Below are 14,927 nucleotides of genomic sequence, written 5' to 3' on the forward strand. Positions count from 1 at the left end.
GCCCGAGCCAACACACACGCACACAACACAGCGGGAGACACACACACACACACACACACACACACAAAAAAATGCACTCGCTCGTTCTCTCTTTCACGCTGGCACACACACGCACACACACACACAAACACACAACTGGCATACGAATATTTAGCCACCCACTCAGAAAAATTAATGACAAAAGCACAGACATGAATTCCTTTAACACACACACACACACACACACAAACTTCCCAATCAGAACACACACACACACACACACACACACACACACATTTGACACCAGATACATGCACATATAGGCATCCATATGCTCTGTGTGCAACGACCCATCAAAGACAGACATGGAAATAATAACAGTCGAGTGTAACCACACACACACACACACACACACACATTTACTCGCTGGGGATAATTCTACACACATGCATCAAATCACTGCCTCCCAGTCCCTCACGATGGTAAGAAGCAATGCATATGCACCACATATGCAACATGCAGCACGTCTGTACCTCACTGGGTCAAACATCGTGTGCACACCCACTCACACACAAACACACTCACACACTCGCCCCTGTAAGTGTATCAGTGTGTTAATAGGCAGATTAGCACACTCTCTGATCTGCACTGGGGAGGATAATATCAACCCCCCGTTTCTGCACCCAGACAAAACAAAGTGGAGCATGTTATTCCATAAATATGTCTGTCATCGTGCCCCTCGGAGCCAAACAGCGTTCACTTTCAGCGGTTCAACATAAACACGCTGTGCATGAGCCGAACCGTGCGCATTCAGGAAATATGGGAAACAAAGGAGGGAAAATCAGCAAACATGGATCACAATGAAAAGTGAAAAATGTGACACAAGATATGAAAAACAAGGGGAGGATGTAAAAGAAGGATGCATGTGAAGGAACCGAAGCCTGACACAGGGAAATTCAGATTTAGAAAAAAAGCTGACATATTTATATGATCACTGCCAAAATGCCTGTGTGAGATTTAACCGTCTTGAAAACAGACCATTGGAACCGATCATCGCACATTTTTTTATTATTAAGGAAGAAATGAAAATATTAAACTACTTTTATCAAAATATGGATTTTATCACAGTTATTTGCAGCTTTTTAGTTTAGGTAAGTTTTGCAATATGATGAATTTGATATTTAATAAAAGGAGAAAAGCTACAGATTTTTTCGATTTCAAAATTGTATTTGATTTATTGTGGGAAAATGTACGTGGATATTTAATATTGAAATAAACACTGTCAAATGTGATTTAAATGACAAAATACAGCTTCTATTATTATTATTGTGATTATTATTATACATTACTAATTTGTATGTTTGACACTGTATTTGTAATAGTGTCGGTGTGAGATGAGGCACTTTAGCAGCATTATATAAATAAATATGAATAAATATATATAAATATGTAGGACTGGGAGTAGAGACAGAAACCAGTGGTGCCACTGTACCTCCTCCAGGTCTCGGCCCATAGTCGACCTGTCGCACTTCAAAGGAAGCCGCGGTAGCCCCTTGCAGAAAGAGAAGGAAGAGGCTGTTTCAGAGGTTCAGCTTCAGATGGAACAACACGCACTGACTTCTTCCTTCTCCCCTTTTCACTCGGAGCTGTGCTGCTGCTGCTGCTGCTGCTGTGTGAGCCTGGGTGGCAGCTTCACATCCTCAGGTGGAAGTCAGGGCACTGTGCTTTACGAGCTCCTCTAAATCCCTGAGCTGCTCCCTGCGCATTCCTCCGTCTTTACGCACGAGAGGAAATAAAATGGAATAATGATAAAATAGAGGAAGACGCGGCCTGCGGCTCGTGCATTGTGGAGGAATTATCCCTGATGAACCAATTAGACTCGGAGCATCACTTAACTCCGGGGTTTTTAACTTGCAGGGGTCGATATTCGGAGCCACGCATGCAGCAACAGCAGCGGGTCAATTAAGGCTCCGAATATTATCACTGCGTAAAGGCTGCGTGGGAAATAATTCAAACTCCTAATTAATGTTTGTATTTTTTTTTTGGACTCCCTCCTTCATGAAACAATTGTGAAAGTTCCCTCTTGTGTGTGCTTTGTTAAACAAAAAAAAAAAAATGGTGCACCGATTTCTGAGCATTATGGAGGCTGGGAAAATAGGCAGTATTTATCGAATCCATTCCATCGATTTCATTTAAATTGCATGCTGTTTCCTGTTGACACTTGCGTGGATTGTGTGAAGGCTGTGAATCTCCTGCTCTCGTGCTTCAGACAGAAAGAGAGGCTAAAAAAAATACAAGTTTCGTCAAAGATTAAAAGCCTATTAAGGCCTGTTATGAGAGGTGTAAATTATCCACCCACAGAAAAGCCTCCATCGCCACCGGTGTTGATTTCGTTAGAGAAACACACAGTAATGAAAAGTGAATGCACGTGTGATAGATTGTCAATATGTAATCCTAACTCCCCTTATAACATAAAACATTTTAAATATTCAGCTGAATCAATTCCCCCCGAATTGTATCAACGCGGATACACGTTTTAAAACGTGCCAGTGAATATGCAAATAAATAGTTTTATTAATTGCGAAATATTTCTCCAATAACAGATGTTTTTTATTTTTATGAAAAATATAAAAAAAATGTTAAATTCTATTTAAAATCATATCGATCTCTTTGGAGGAGAAATTCGATTTCAAATTTAGATTTGTTTTCTTTTCATTTCCTTCACGCTGAAAGAAGCAGGTGCTGCTTTTTTATGGTGTGTGCTTTAAAACACGTGAGGAGAAACAAACAATAGATTTTACATCAAAACCCTTGATTCTTAATTTGCGGGGGAAATTCTTTTAGTTTCTTGACAGACATCGGTCAGTGATGTCAGTGACCGATTAGACACCTGCTGTAAACCACAGCCTCTTCATGCTGCTGAGAAAACGATGCACTCGCGTCAAAGGGATATTTTCCTCTCGTTTCTAAAGTCTTTTATTTGTTTTGTGATTTACAATGAATTAAAATTAACAATAATTCCCTGACGTCGTGTCTTGGTGATGCCCTGCACCTCCACCACAGCTGCGTGCGTCCTGCCCGGCGCGGAGCTGCTGCTGCCTGGGCGTCTCCATCGATCAGACGGAAAATATAATTTGGCCTTAACAACAGATAAAATACCGCATCCCTCGTGCCACCTTGTTGATCTTTAAGGAAGAGACGAGAGGGGAGATTTTGAAACGCAAGCCCATAACCCGTCTCTCTCCACCCCAACACCCCAGGGTGCGCCATCCTCGGCAAACACAAAGTCATTATCGGTTAGATTCCAATAAGGCGAGTCTGTCAAGGAACAGGCTTCCTTCGGAGAATTTATGTCATGCCTACTAAACATGGGAAGATGTCTTCTAAGTGGTGCGAGGAAGGATAAATAACAGCGAGTCCCACAGCTGATTATATTGAAACAACGGTGCGCATTTGTAAAAAGGACTGGGGATGCAAACGCGGGGTCCCAGCTGATGCTGAGCGCAGGGGCCCGTCCACCTGCCTCCACACCGGGAGAGGAGGAGGGGAGCGCGCACCCACCTCCTCCATCTCCTCCAGACCCCTCAGCGGGAGTGGGGTATTTATTTACTTCGGGGAAATCTACCTGGTACAGATGTTATGTGCGTGAAAAGTGCATGGATGTGATTCATCTCCGTGTGGTGTTTTTTTTTTAAGTAACAGCGGACTGAGTTAAATGTGGAGAAGGGGCTGGAATACATTTTTAAAACAAAACAATCAAAGCAAAAAAAAAGTTGCTTTCAAATGTGACATTTCCAGAAGTTTCACCTCCAGGGTTACACCGTGGGGATTAAGAGTAGAAACCAGTGGTCGGGCTGGTTTCTGCCGAATAAGTTTCTCATCGTTTTCCTGCAGAGCCGCCCCGGAGCTGTTGCGCAAGAGCCGCTGTGGCCCGAGCGCGTAACAGCGTGTGCATGGTACGGAGAGCCTGCAGGTCCCGCAATGATTAACTGCGACCTAACAACCATCCTCTATCTTTACTGTCTGCCCCCTCACACACGTGCGCGCGAACGGACGTGCACACACACACACACAAACACACACGCACGCATATACACACAAATGTCTCTGAGAAATAACTCTTTCTCTAACTTGGGAGAAACTAAAAACAAAGGAAAAACACAGACATAAAACTATCGGGGGGGGGGGGGGGGGGGTGAGAGCAATCGTCCACGATAACAGGCGAGGGAACGTCTGGAGGAGACGTGGACTCTCCTCGGCCGGTGCACACTGTCCGTTATCACTGCTCTTTTTTCCAGCGGAGCCTGCGTTCACTCGCGGCTCCTCTGCCGGTCTGCAGCCGCGCGAGGGGCTTCCTGCCTCGGCCACATGAAGTCAATTAACCGGTCCCAGAGGGGTGCCCCCTTCCCGAGTCTTTATCTGCGCCGAGGTTATCAAAACACTGCTGTTGCTTTGCTTTTAAACTCCACACCGCTCACAGACCAATTACGCAGACTTAAAGCATGTATGTAACCAATCCAGACAGGGATAATCCATCAAAGGGCGAATTCTACTATTTATCTGGTAGTGGGCGAATTTTTGCATTAAAATGTGTGTTTTTACAAGTAAATAAAATCTGCAGTTTTTTAAGCTTATTTTTTTTATAGAGAGGTAAATGCCTCGAGTGTGGAATTAGTGAAATCAAAAAAAGGAACACACAGCCAGTGCAGGCGTGGTGTGTGTAAAACAACAACATGGACACACACATTAAATTTGAAATATTATAAAAGTAGGCACGAGTTGAAAAAATGCATTTTGCATGTAAAAACTCGTCATTTTGAAATATCACCAACAAAACACTGCTCACAAACACCAACCCAACATACACTACACACACACACCTACTGACACACGTACAAACGCTCTAATTCCACACACACAAACACATTCACATACACACACAGATAGTAAACATCACATATCTGAACATGCATCACCAGAGGAAAAAATGACAAGTTTATCTCCTTGAATACAGAAGAGAGTAAAGGAGAGTCAGGCATGGAGAGGGTGAGAGGGGGGGGGGGGGGGGGGTGAGGCTGAGCTCCACGTACCTGCTGGGACATTCTGTAGAGGAGGTTGCTGTCAGTGCTCTGCTGCTGCCATGTCCCCATGAAGCCCGGCTGCTCAGCACTAGGCGGTCTGGTGCTGAACTGCATGGAGCTTTCGCCTGCTCCCTCAGCGCTGCTGCTAACGATGCTAATGCCACCCAGACCACTTCTGCTGCTGCTGCTGCTGCTGCTACCGTGGCTGCTGGAGGGGATGCTCGTGCAAGCGCCAGCGGTGTCGTGGGGTCCGTTAGCCTTTGCTGGAGGTGGCCTGGGCACTTCTGGGTCTGTGCTGGGCTCTGGTGGGACTGTGTCGCACTCACTGCCTCTCACATCCAAATCTGCCTCCTTGGACTTAGACAGAGAGAGAGAGAGAGAGAGAGGGAGGGAGGGAGAGAGAGCGAGGGGAGAGGGAGGGAGGGCAGGAGGGATGTGGGAGTGTGAAGGAGGAGAGAAGAGGAAAAAAAAGTCAGTGAAGGTGGGTTCTTCTGGGGTCGTGTTGCCTTTTTTCCGCCTCATGTGAGACCTGCTTCTCGAGGAGGACAGCAGGGAGAGGGGAGATGATGGAGTAGATGTGTGTGTGAGCGTGTGTGTGTGTGTGTGTGTGTGTGTGTGTGTGTGTGCGAGAGAGAGAGAGAGAGGTTTCTTGGCAGCTGTGGTGGTGGAGGAGTGTGTGTGGAGTTAATTCTCCTGAAGAGAGACAGAGAAAAGAGGGGCTTGCGGTGAATTTCCTATGGGGCCTCGTCCTGGACAGGGCGAGATGAGCGGAGCAGCGGAGGTGAGGAGGGATGAGGAGAAGGATGGAGGTGAGGAGGGGGCTGATGAGAAGGTGAGCAAGAATGGAGTAAATACAAATAAAAGGAAGATGGGGGGGGGGGGGGGGGGGGTTGGTGTTTGTGAATTATAGTTGAGGTGGGATGCATGATGTTGCTTGTGGCCTAACAGGATGTTTTTTTTTTTTGTTTTGTTTTAATCCATCTGTCAGTAGTTTTGCACCGGGGCATGGACTCAACCCAAACAAACACATATAGCCAAAAACACACACACAGACACATGGTTACATGCATGCACTCACACTCACACACCAGCACATCCTGCAGTGCTCTTATCTAATAAATATGTCAAAGAATTAAAAGTAAAAGTTAAAATTCAACTTTGGAGCCATCATCACATCACACTGAACACATGCTCACAGGAGGAGGACAACAAATCACTGTTAGGTCTCATTCAATAAATAAACAGAAATGTAAAAAAAAATTGAACATAAAGCAGCAAAGAAATCGGAACACAAATAAAATGTTTCTGAAAAAAAAATAAAAAAGTGTGCATGTCAAGCATCTAAAATTTAAAAAAAAGAAAACTATATTTTTGATTAAAAACAAGAGAAGTCCAGAGAAAAGCTCAATAAAACGCGAACAGCTGAGCGGATAAAACGCAAGAGTGTCTCTTACCATCAATTCAGTGTGTGTCCCAGCAAAGTGGAGATGAGATGTGGGAGTGAGCCACCAGCGCTCCAGCTCTCCCTGCCTCCCGCTTCACTCTCTCTCTCCTTCTCTCTCTCTCTCTCCGACACACACTCTCTCTCTCGCTCTCTCTTTACGATTGTGTCCCTCTCTCTGCGTCCGTTCCGCCGCCTGTCCTCTCTCTTTCCTATCCTTCTCTCTCTCTCTCTCTCTCTCTCTGACTCCTCTGTACTCCGCCGCAGCCGCTGAGGAACTGAAGTGAGTGCCTGAGTGTGTGTTTGTGGGCGAGCGAATGAATGAGTGTGAGTGTGTGAGTGCCTGCGCGCGAGCTACAAGACAGCGATCGAGGGGTGTGTGTGCGCGTGTGTGTAGATGTGTGAGTCGGACTCAACTGAGTCAACGGTGCCTCTGCACTCTGAGATGCTCAATGACATCGCGCTGCACGCTTCCTCTCTCTCTCTCTCTCTCTCTCTCTCTCTCTCTCTCTCCCTCGCTCTCTCTCTCTAACACACACACACGAGCACATAAACACACACACCTCCTCAGCTAGGGGCAAGAGGGTGGGGGCAAGCGCCGTCGCAAAACAGTGAGAGCGAGAGACACAGAGAGAGAGAGGAAGGGGGTGTCCCTCTGCCTTATTACTACCGGCACGTCTCAGAGCAACTTAGTTCTCCGGTGGGACATCCCACCACACACACACACACACACACACACATACACACACGCATACACATATACACACACACACTAGCTCAGTATCTATTTTGAAATTTAAAAAAACAGTTTTAAGAAAAGCATCAGTGTTTCCGATTGTGAGCAAAAAAAAAAACGATTTCTTTGTTTAGAAAATGTGAGAAAGCAGGATTGTAGTTTTTGCGGGAGGTTTCTTTGATTGCAGCTGAAATTGGTTCTATTTCTGATTTGTAGGGCAACCATCAGAAAACAAAAACAAAAAAACAACACAAGGCGAAAAATATCAATAGACTTGTTATGTTTCACACAAAATCTGGTGCCTTTGTTTGATTTTCACCGACTCTAATGAAAGACTAATGGAACGCAGGCAGTGTGCCACCACCATGCACACACACACACACACACACACCCACACACACACACATACACACAGGACCCTCCCTCCTCTCCCTGTGGAGGCTCTCAGATTTTAATTAAGAAAAAAATGAGGAAGAGGTTCCATTTTAGCCAAATTGGTCCCCACAGCAGCAAAGGTAAGAGAATAAAATGAGGGATGGAGGAGTAAAGGGAGGCAGACACAGAGAAAAAGACACACAGGAGGATAACCCCCCCCCCCCCCCCCCAAAAAAAAGAGAGGGAGGAAGGAGATCTATGCTTCCTCTGACAGAGCACAGGACACATCTCAAACAATGAAGACATCCCCCCCCCCAACCCCACCTCCCCTTCTTCCATTTCCACCTCCTCCTCCCTTCTCCTCTTCCCTTTAAATCTCCAATCTCCTCTCCTCCACCCCGGCCCTTTCCCAGCAGCACCATCATTAGAGAAATGACAGGCCAGGTGCCTGCGTCTGCAGCGAGAGCCGTTGTGATCTTTCCACCGCCGAGCAACAAAAGAGAAAGGGACAGAGGGAGAAGTTCTCTCCTCGGCTGCGTTTAAATGGCTCCTGATGTATAAAGTCACTTCAGATTTTGTGGTAAATTGCGGCGGCCGGCAGCTCGGCCGTCTGTTAAAAGCCTCTGGTGCAGTGTACGACTAATGGCAGCACACTGGTAACCTTTGCAGAGATTATCACACTGGTCATTACTGTTCGGCACAGGGGGGGGGGGGGGTTCTATTAGGCAAAGAGAAAAGTGGACAGTGTCTCTCTCGCCACTTTGAACATGTTGCCCGCCGTGTCTTTTGTCTCGAGCTCATCTTTTCTACATTTTTTTTGTCTTCTGTGAATATTCTTCCTCCACTTGTCCCTCTCTCTTTGCCTCGCTGCCCTCTTTCTTTCTTTCTTTCTTTCTTTCACTCCCTCCCTTTCCATTCCCTTCTTCATTTGTCTTCCTCGCCCGGGCCTGCTTCTTGTCAGCCGCCACAAGCAGCCTTGTCGTAAGAGGCGTAATGTGTCACCTCCTGTCCGTGAGACGCCAGCTCCGCTCTTAACAACTTATTGAAGAGGAAATGCACGAGGCTTAGGCTAATTATATTAAGTGACAATTTAGCGGCCAAGGTTCCTCTTTGCTTCCCAGCTCACGCTTTTCTGCCCCCCCCCCCCCCGCCCGTCTCTCTCCCTCTCCCCCTCTCTCTCTCTCGTCTGTAAATGTGCTTGTCTGTGGGTTTTTTCAAGTGGCACTCAGTGTTTCAAGTCAAGCTGGTGGCTCAGCTTCTGACCTGGCTGGTTAATGGCTGTTATTTGTGGGAGGGAGGAGTGGACTCTGCCAATATTGCTCCCTCTCTTTTTTTCTCTTCTCCCCCCCCCCCTTCCTCCCTTGCCCCCTTCGCCCCTGCTGATGGTGATGGCCGTGATGACGGAGGAAAACGAAAAAGAGGCGCCGAAGTAAAAATGCGGAGATGGACGGAGAATTTTGAGGGGGAAGAAGGAAATGGAAAGATGAAAAAAGAAAAGCACATGAATCAGAAAAGGGGCAGTGTGGGGGGGGGGAAAGAGGAGAAATACAGGAGATCCTCAGGCTCCTTTATTAAAACTATTATTGTGCAGGACTTGAGAATTCCCCCCCGGGGCAGGGGTCCATGTCGAGGCCCATATAATTAACTAGAGGCTCGGCTACGGATCAATTACCAGACAAGCAAGTGATAGCCGGATCAATGGAAGATCATCAGGCTCGTTATCAGTGTTGCAACTCATTAGAGGAAAAGTGAGGTAGAGGAAGAGAAGGAGCCAAAAAAAGGGGGTGGGAGGTGGAGATGGGGAGAGAGGGTGGCCGGGTGAGGCAGGAGAGGGCAGGGTCAGTTTGTGCGTGGTGAACCTGTGTGTGTGTGTGTGTGTGTTTGTGTGTGTGTGTGTTGTGTTCCTCCTGAGCTGCCACTGGCTGGTGACAGGGGGAGCTGTGTATGACAGAGTGCAGCCTGCTCTGTGGCAACACTCACTGAGGCTTGTACAGATCAATACGAGCGTGTGCACGAGGTTAAAGCTCTGCCATAGCATCCTTATTCCCCCCGGCGGCTCACGTGCCCCCCCCCCCCACCCCCCCCCCCAATCCGAGCGGTCAGACAGATGCAGCCAGGACTGAGGAGTTCCAGAACAAAGACTCAAAGCAGCAGCAACATGAAAAACTAACAACTGTCCCCAGGGATGAAGAAATCCAAAAATGATGCCCTGGATACAAAAAAACAATTATCGTCACTTAATCAGCTGATTTGATTATCACCAGATCTTTCTAGTCTGGGTGAAATGTCAAGTGAGAGAGTCAACAAAATAAAAGCCGCAGCATAAAGCAGAAAATTTGCAGCGTGATCCACTCGCTTGTTTGCTCAAATTTGCAGCATGAGATCATTTTCTTCTTGCTCATTTGGGAACATTACACTCATCAAAAAAAAAAAGTGGGCATGTGACAACTTTTGATGATCGCTTGATGGTGCCTTCATGATCCGAGCGCAAGCGGTGCCCACATCTCCTTATTATGTTCTGGATTTTTTTACTTAAAATACCTACATTATGTTATATAATCCAGTTTCTGACTGTGACTATGACTGAGACATAGATTATTGTCTACAGGCTGTTTCTGTTTTGAGAAAAAACTATTTTTTGTTTCGAAAATTTGCAGAAGGGCTGATTTTTCTCAAATCTTTGTTCTTTCTATGTAGAAGTGATTTCTAGCTTTGTAGGATAAATAAGATTATTTATTTATAAAGGTAGTAATTTTTGTTTAAGTCCTTTTCTCCCTTTACATCTGTCCTTCCTTCTTTGTTTCAGACATGTTCCTTGATAGTACATCACGTTGAGAAAATATGAAATCTGAAATAATAACTTAAGGCCAGAGCGAACCGCCTCTGGGTCTTCAGACAGTTCACATCTGCTGTTTTGACCTCTGACCTTCTACAACTGCACTTGTGGATGGTGCTGATGCCATTTAAAGTATTTTCAATTGTAAACACAATGAGCTCTTTCATATTTTAGATGTGCTTCGGCAGCGATTACATTAACAAATCAATTCACTAACTGTTGTGTATCGATATTTATTTTCTTATCGCCCAGTTCTAACTTTCTATGCTACTTAATTGAATGGTACAATTCTGCTACATTGGCTTAATTGACTGTACACTTTTGCAGTCTTATTGTTAATTGTACACATAATACAATTTACAGTGGCCTAATAATTGAATGCGTTGCTGTACGACCGGCCAATTAGTTGGTCGATACCCTCGTGTCAGACCAAATTCTCATTGGTCGGACAGTCACCAGTGTTCAAGTCTTACATCAATATCCTTAACGGATTAGTCCATTCATTTGGGGAGAGATCATTACTTGAAAAACAGACTACGTGTGAAAATGGGAAGCAAAAAAAAGCCTAATGGAGACTGTATTCTAATATTACTGAAAGTTTAACTGTACACACTATTTGCCATTATGTCTGACAAGTCGATGGTGTGGCAGGATTTGAAAATGGATGACAAAAGGGTGGAGAGTGAAGAGGAGGTGAAGTTATTTCATCTTTTCCCCGTGACCAACCACACTGTAAAATTTCAGTTCAGCAAGATTTAATTGACTGAATTCATTTTTGTGTAATTGTTTGGATTGATCAAATAAACTTTCATTAAAGCATAAATATGATTTAAAATAGTCACCAGTTGTATTTGGGAAAACAGCTTAGCAGAGGAAAGCATTGAAAAGCAAATATGAATCAACTACAGCCTATGCAGATTGTGCGATATGAAGAATTTTTTAAAAAGTGGGCAAAATAAAAGCCAGACTTAAAATAGTCTTGACCTCTCATCACAACAAACCTCTCAGCCCTGCCTGTTTGTTTCCCAAACATTGGCATCTAATGGGTTAGAGGCCAATTCCCCTTTCCACACCAGGTCTTGAGAGGCAAAGTGCCTTGCTCTCGATTTTCTGATAAAAGTGAGAAAATCCTGTTCAAGCAAACAGTGGCTACGGAACAGATGCAGAGGTCCTCAAACAGTCATAATTTCAATGCTTGTCTCCTGCGTAATTTTTTCTGTTTCATTTTCTTTTCTTTCTTTTTATTTGAAGGGGGTAATTTTTAATGGGACGAAATCACAACTGAGCAAAAACTCAGCTCAAATTGGCTTTTTACACTCTAAAAAGAGGAGGAATGGATGGAGGGATGCAGGGGGCAGAGAGAGAGGAGAGTGGAACAACATCATTTGTGCAGTGCTGGTGATTATGTGCTGCAGAAACAAATGATTAAGGCCTGTAGAAAAGAGGTTGATGGGTGTCTGTTTTCCGAGGAGGATGCTTCTCGAACGCGGCGAGAGAACACTGGTTCACTCCAGGTTGTCGTATGAAAGAAACATCTCGAGTCCATTCCCTCGGCTGCTTTGTGATTCAAACTTTTTCTCCCTGGATTGAAAGTTTGAGATTGTATTGTCAATTGCAGGTTAAGTTATTTCAGATGAGCCCCAACAAAAAAAAAAAAAAATGGTTTTACACTGGAATTAAGTGGCATTTCCAGACGAGTGAGTGCAGCCTTTGTACAGTGTACTGGAGACATAAGCAGGAGCACATGGCCGCAGGCTGGTACCGTCGGTGACCTGATTCATGCTCATACGAGGATGCTCACGCACACACACACACACACTCTGGCAGTGTGTGTGTGTGCATGTGACATGGAATGGCGTGTCTATCAGATGGCACAGGGATAGAAGTGTCACTGTTCTGCTACCACTACAGGGCCACAAGACATCATATGACACCGACGGGAACAGCTCTCCACTTGTGAGAGCGGCGGAGAGCGAGATGGGGAGGAAGATGTAGAGGGAGAGAGTCGAGGGCAAAGGGAGGTCTGAGGGAGAAGAGAGGGAGCCACATGATTGTCTGTGTCCCTGATCGCTGCAATCTGGCCTCGGCTAATAAGTGCACCTTTGTGAAAAAAAGCCAGTGAGAAGGAAACGTCGCCAGTGGAGCGTCTCACTGGAGTTATTTGTGATTATCATATTTTGCGGTGATAGGACGGCAAAAGTTAAACGGCTGAGAGGACACACTGTTAATGCTGACACACATATGCACACACACCGACACACATTCACACAAACACAAACACACACACGCATTCATCCATCCAACGCATATTTCTGTAAAGTTTCACATTAACAGAAGCTCTCTGTAATCCAAAAATATACGTACTTATACATATATATATATATATACTCATACATGAAAGATTAGCATGGCAGCAATTATAGATAATTTTTATATTCCGCTGAATATATTTTGATTTAACTATATGTATAATGTCAATAGATTGTCAAGTTCCCAAAGCCCATGCTTTTTGGGATTGTTGTGACAACTTGATTAATGGTTTCATTAATGTTTAAAACCTAAAGATGAGGGTCTCAATTTACTGTCAGCAAACCATGAATAATCTGACCAGCCCCCTGTAAGTCTCCATGAAATATAAATCAGTCGCGCTGTATTTTAATAGACACAGAATCGTCCCATTTGAATGTATTTGCTGGCATCGTGTACGAGTGTGTCGCTAAGAGGACGACGCATCACTGGAGAGACTTTCTTTAGTTTTCTGAATCAGAAAACATCTGAGACTCAACCAATTGACCTTCTATCAGCACAGCTTCCAGACTCTCTCGCCTAAAGGGAGGGTCCATGACCCATAGATCCCTAGAAGGGCACTCAGTTAAGTGTTTCTAAATTAAATAGATCCAGATTTTTTGGGGGGATCTGCAACAAATTGCACAAACTCAGAAATATTAGTCCCCTAAACCTTCCAGTTCTCCATGGGTGAAAAAGGAGAGTCTCAAGTTCGCGGCGCAGACCAAAAGTACACGGCAGACGTTATGACAACAATTTGATGGTAGAGAAGAATCCTCCCCATGTCTGACTTACAGGAGTTGTGTATTTGTTTTCTTCAGTCTGAGCAGGACTAAAATATCCTAATCACAGCAGAGGGGAGGACGAAGAGACCAGGTCAGAATGCTTTAGAATTATGTGATTCCCCTTCTGGGCACTGCCTCGAGAAAAGTGCGGTGGCCTCAGATGTTGTGCTTAAAAAGGAAGAGAGAGCAGAAGAAGACATAGAATGAAGAGAAGAAGAAGAAGAAGAGGAAGAAGAAGAAGAAGAAGAAGAAGAAGAAGAAGAAGAAGAAGAAGAAGAAGAAGCAGAAGCAGAAGAAGAAGTTGAGTTCCACCACTTGCCTAATGACTGGGGTGGTTTCAGGGCATTTCCACAGATCTGTGTGTATCGGGCACCCTGAGGCCATCCCTCTGCTTTTTCTCCCTTTTCTTTCCCCCCTCTCTCTCCTCCGCAGTCATCCTCCCTCACACTTGGGTAATTCTCCTCTAATCATCTCTATCTCTTCTCTCCTCCCCCCCGCCCTCATTTACGTCCCTCATGTCTCCCCCTTCCCCTCCACGCTGCCTCTTCTCACCTCATCGGACAGGCCTCCAACCCGGCCCTCCGCCGCCTCCAGCCCCTCACTCCTGTCCTCTCTCACTGACCCGTGCTCGCCCCTAGTCACAGGGCGTTGTGTCTCTACCTGCCAGGCTCCCTGACAGCCCCACGTCCCCCCTTCCCCCCCTGAGAGGAGACCGCCTGCCCATCCGGAACGCTGCCGTGGCATCCCTGGCATGCCCCCATTGAACATCCCCCCCCCCACCACCACCACCAATCCAATCTCTTACGAACTGAGAGCGCTGAGAGTTTGACAAAGTCCTTCCCCGACAGTGTCTTCGCTCTCTTCTCTCCTCTCTGCTAACTTTCCATCTCTCATTATTCTGCTTTTTACCTTTCCTCTTACACAGCCCTCCGATTTTCTCCTTCTTCTTTTCTGACCTGACTAATATGTCTTTACCTCTTTCCGCTTTCCGCTCCATTTGACTCTAAAGCCGCTTTCAGACATGCACTCCGGAAAATACCCAGACAATTGGGTGCGGACAGCATCCAGACTTTGCCTTCCTCAGCTCATGAGAATAGCCACAGTTAAAGACGCAGACGTTTGCGTTCAGCCCCTCTGTTTGAATTCAGGAGAATGTCTGGAGCTCAGTTCATGTTTAACAAGGCCTCAAGTTGCAGAGGCCCAGATCGAGAGCGTCAAGTCAGCGATTGTTGCAGTGACCTCATGTACTATTTGAATGAGGACTGTTGTTTGTTGTCGTGGGACAAATGGCACTGAGAAGAAATAAAGCACCAGAAATAGACCTTTTACCCTTAAAGAAGGTGGGTTGTATTAAATACATCTGAGTTTTGAAGGAGAGAGTCAGAGTGTTGTGCCAGTTTACAGTTTG

The 14,927-nt window shown here is 45.5% G+C and overlaps 1 protein-coding gene across 1 annotated transcript in view; it reads right to left on the reverse strand.

The window, feature by feature from the left end:
- The window catches only part of bnc2 (basonuclin zinc finger protein 2), a gene marked incomplete at its 3' end in the record, with an annotated part of 81,280 nt that extends 75,769 nt beyond the window's left edge, over positions 1-5,511 (reverse strand). Inside the window, 1 exon segment of the mRNA XM_062387080.1 lies at positions 5,070-5,511. Coding sequence (XP_062243064.1) covers positions 5,070-5,174 — 105 coding nt within the window.
- Positions 5,512-14,927: the final 9,416 nt, after the last annotated feature.

This window comes from Platichthys flesus, chromosome 5, assembly GCF_949316205.1.
Source record: "Platichthys flesus chromosome 5, fPlaFle2.1, whole genome shotgun sequence".
NCBI lineage: Eukaryota > Metazoa > Chordata > Actinopteri > Pleuronectiformes > Pleuronectidae > Platichthys > Platichthys flesus.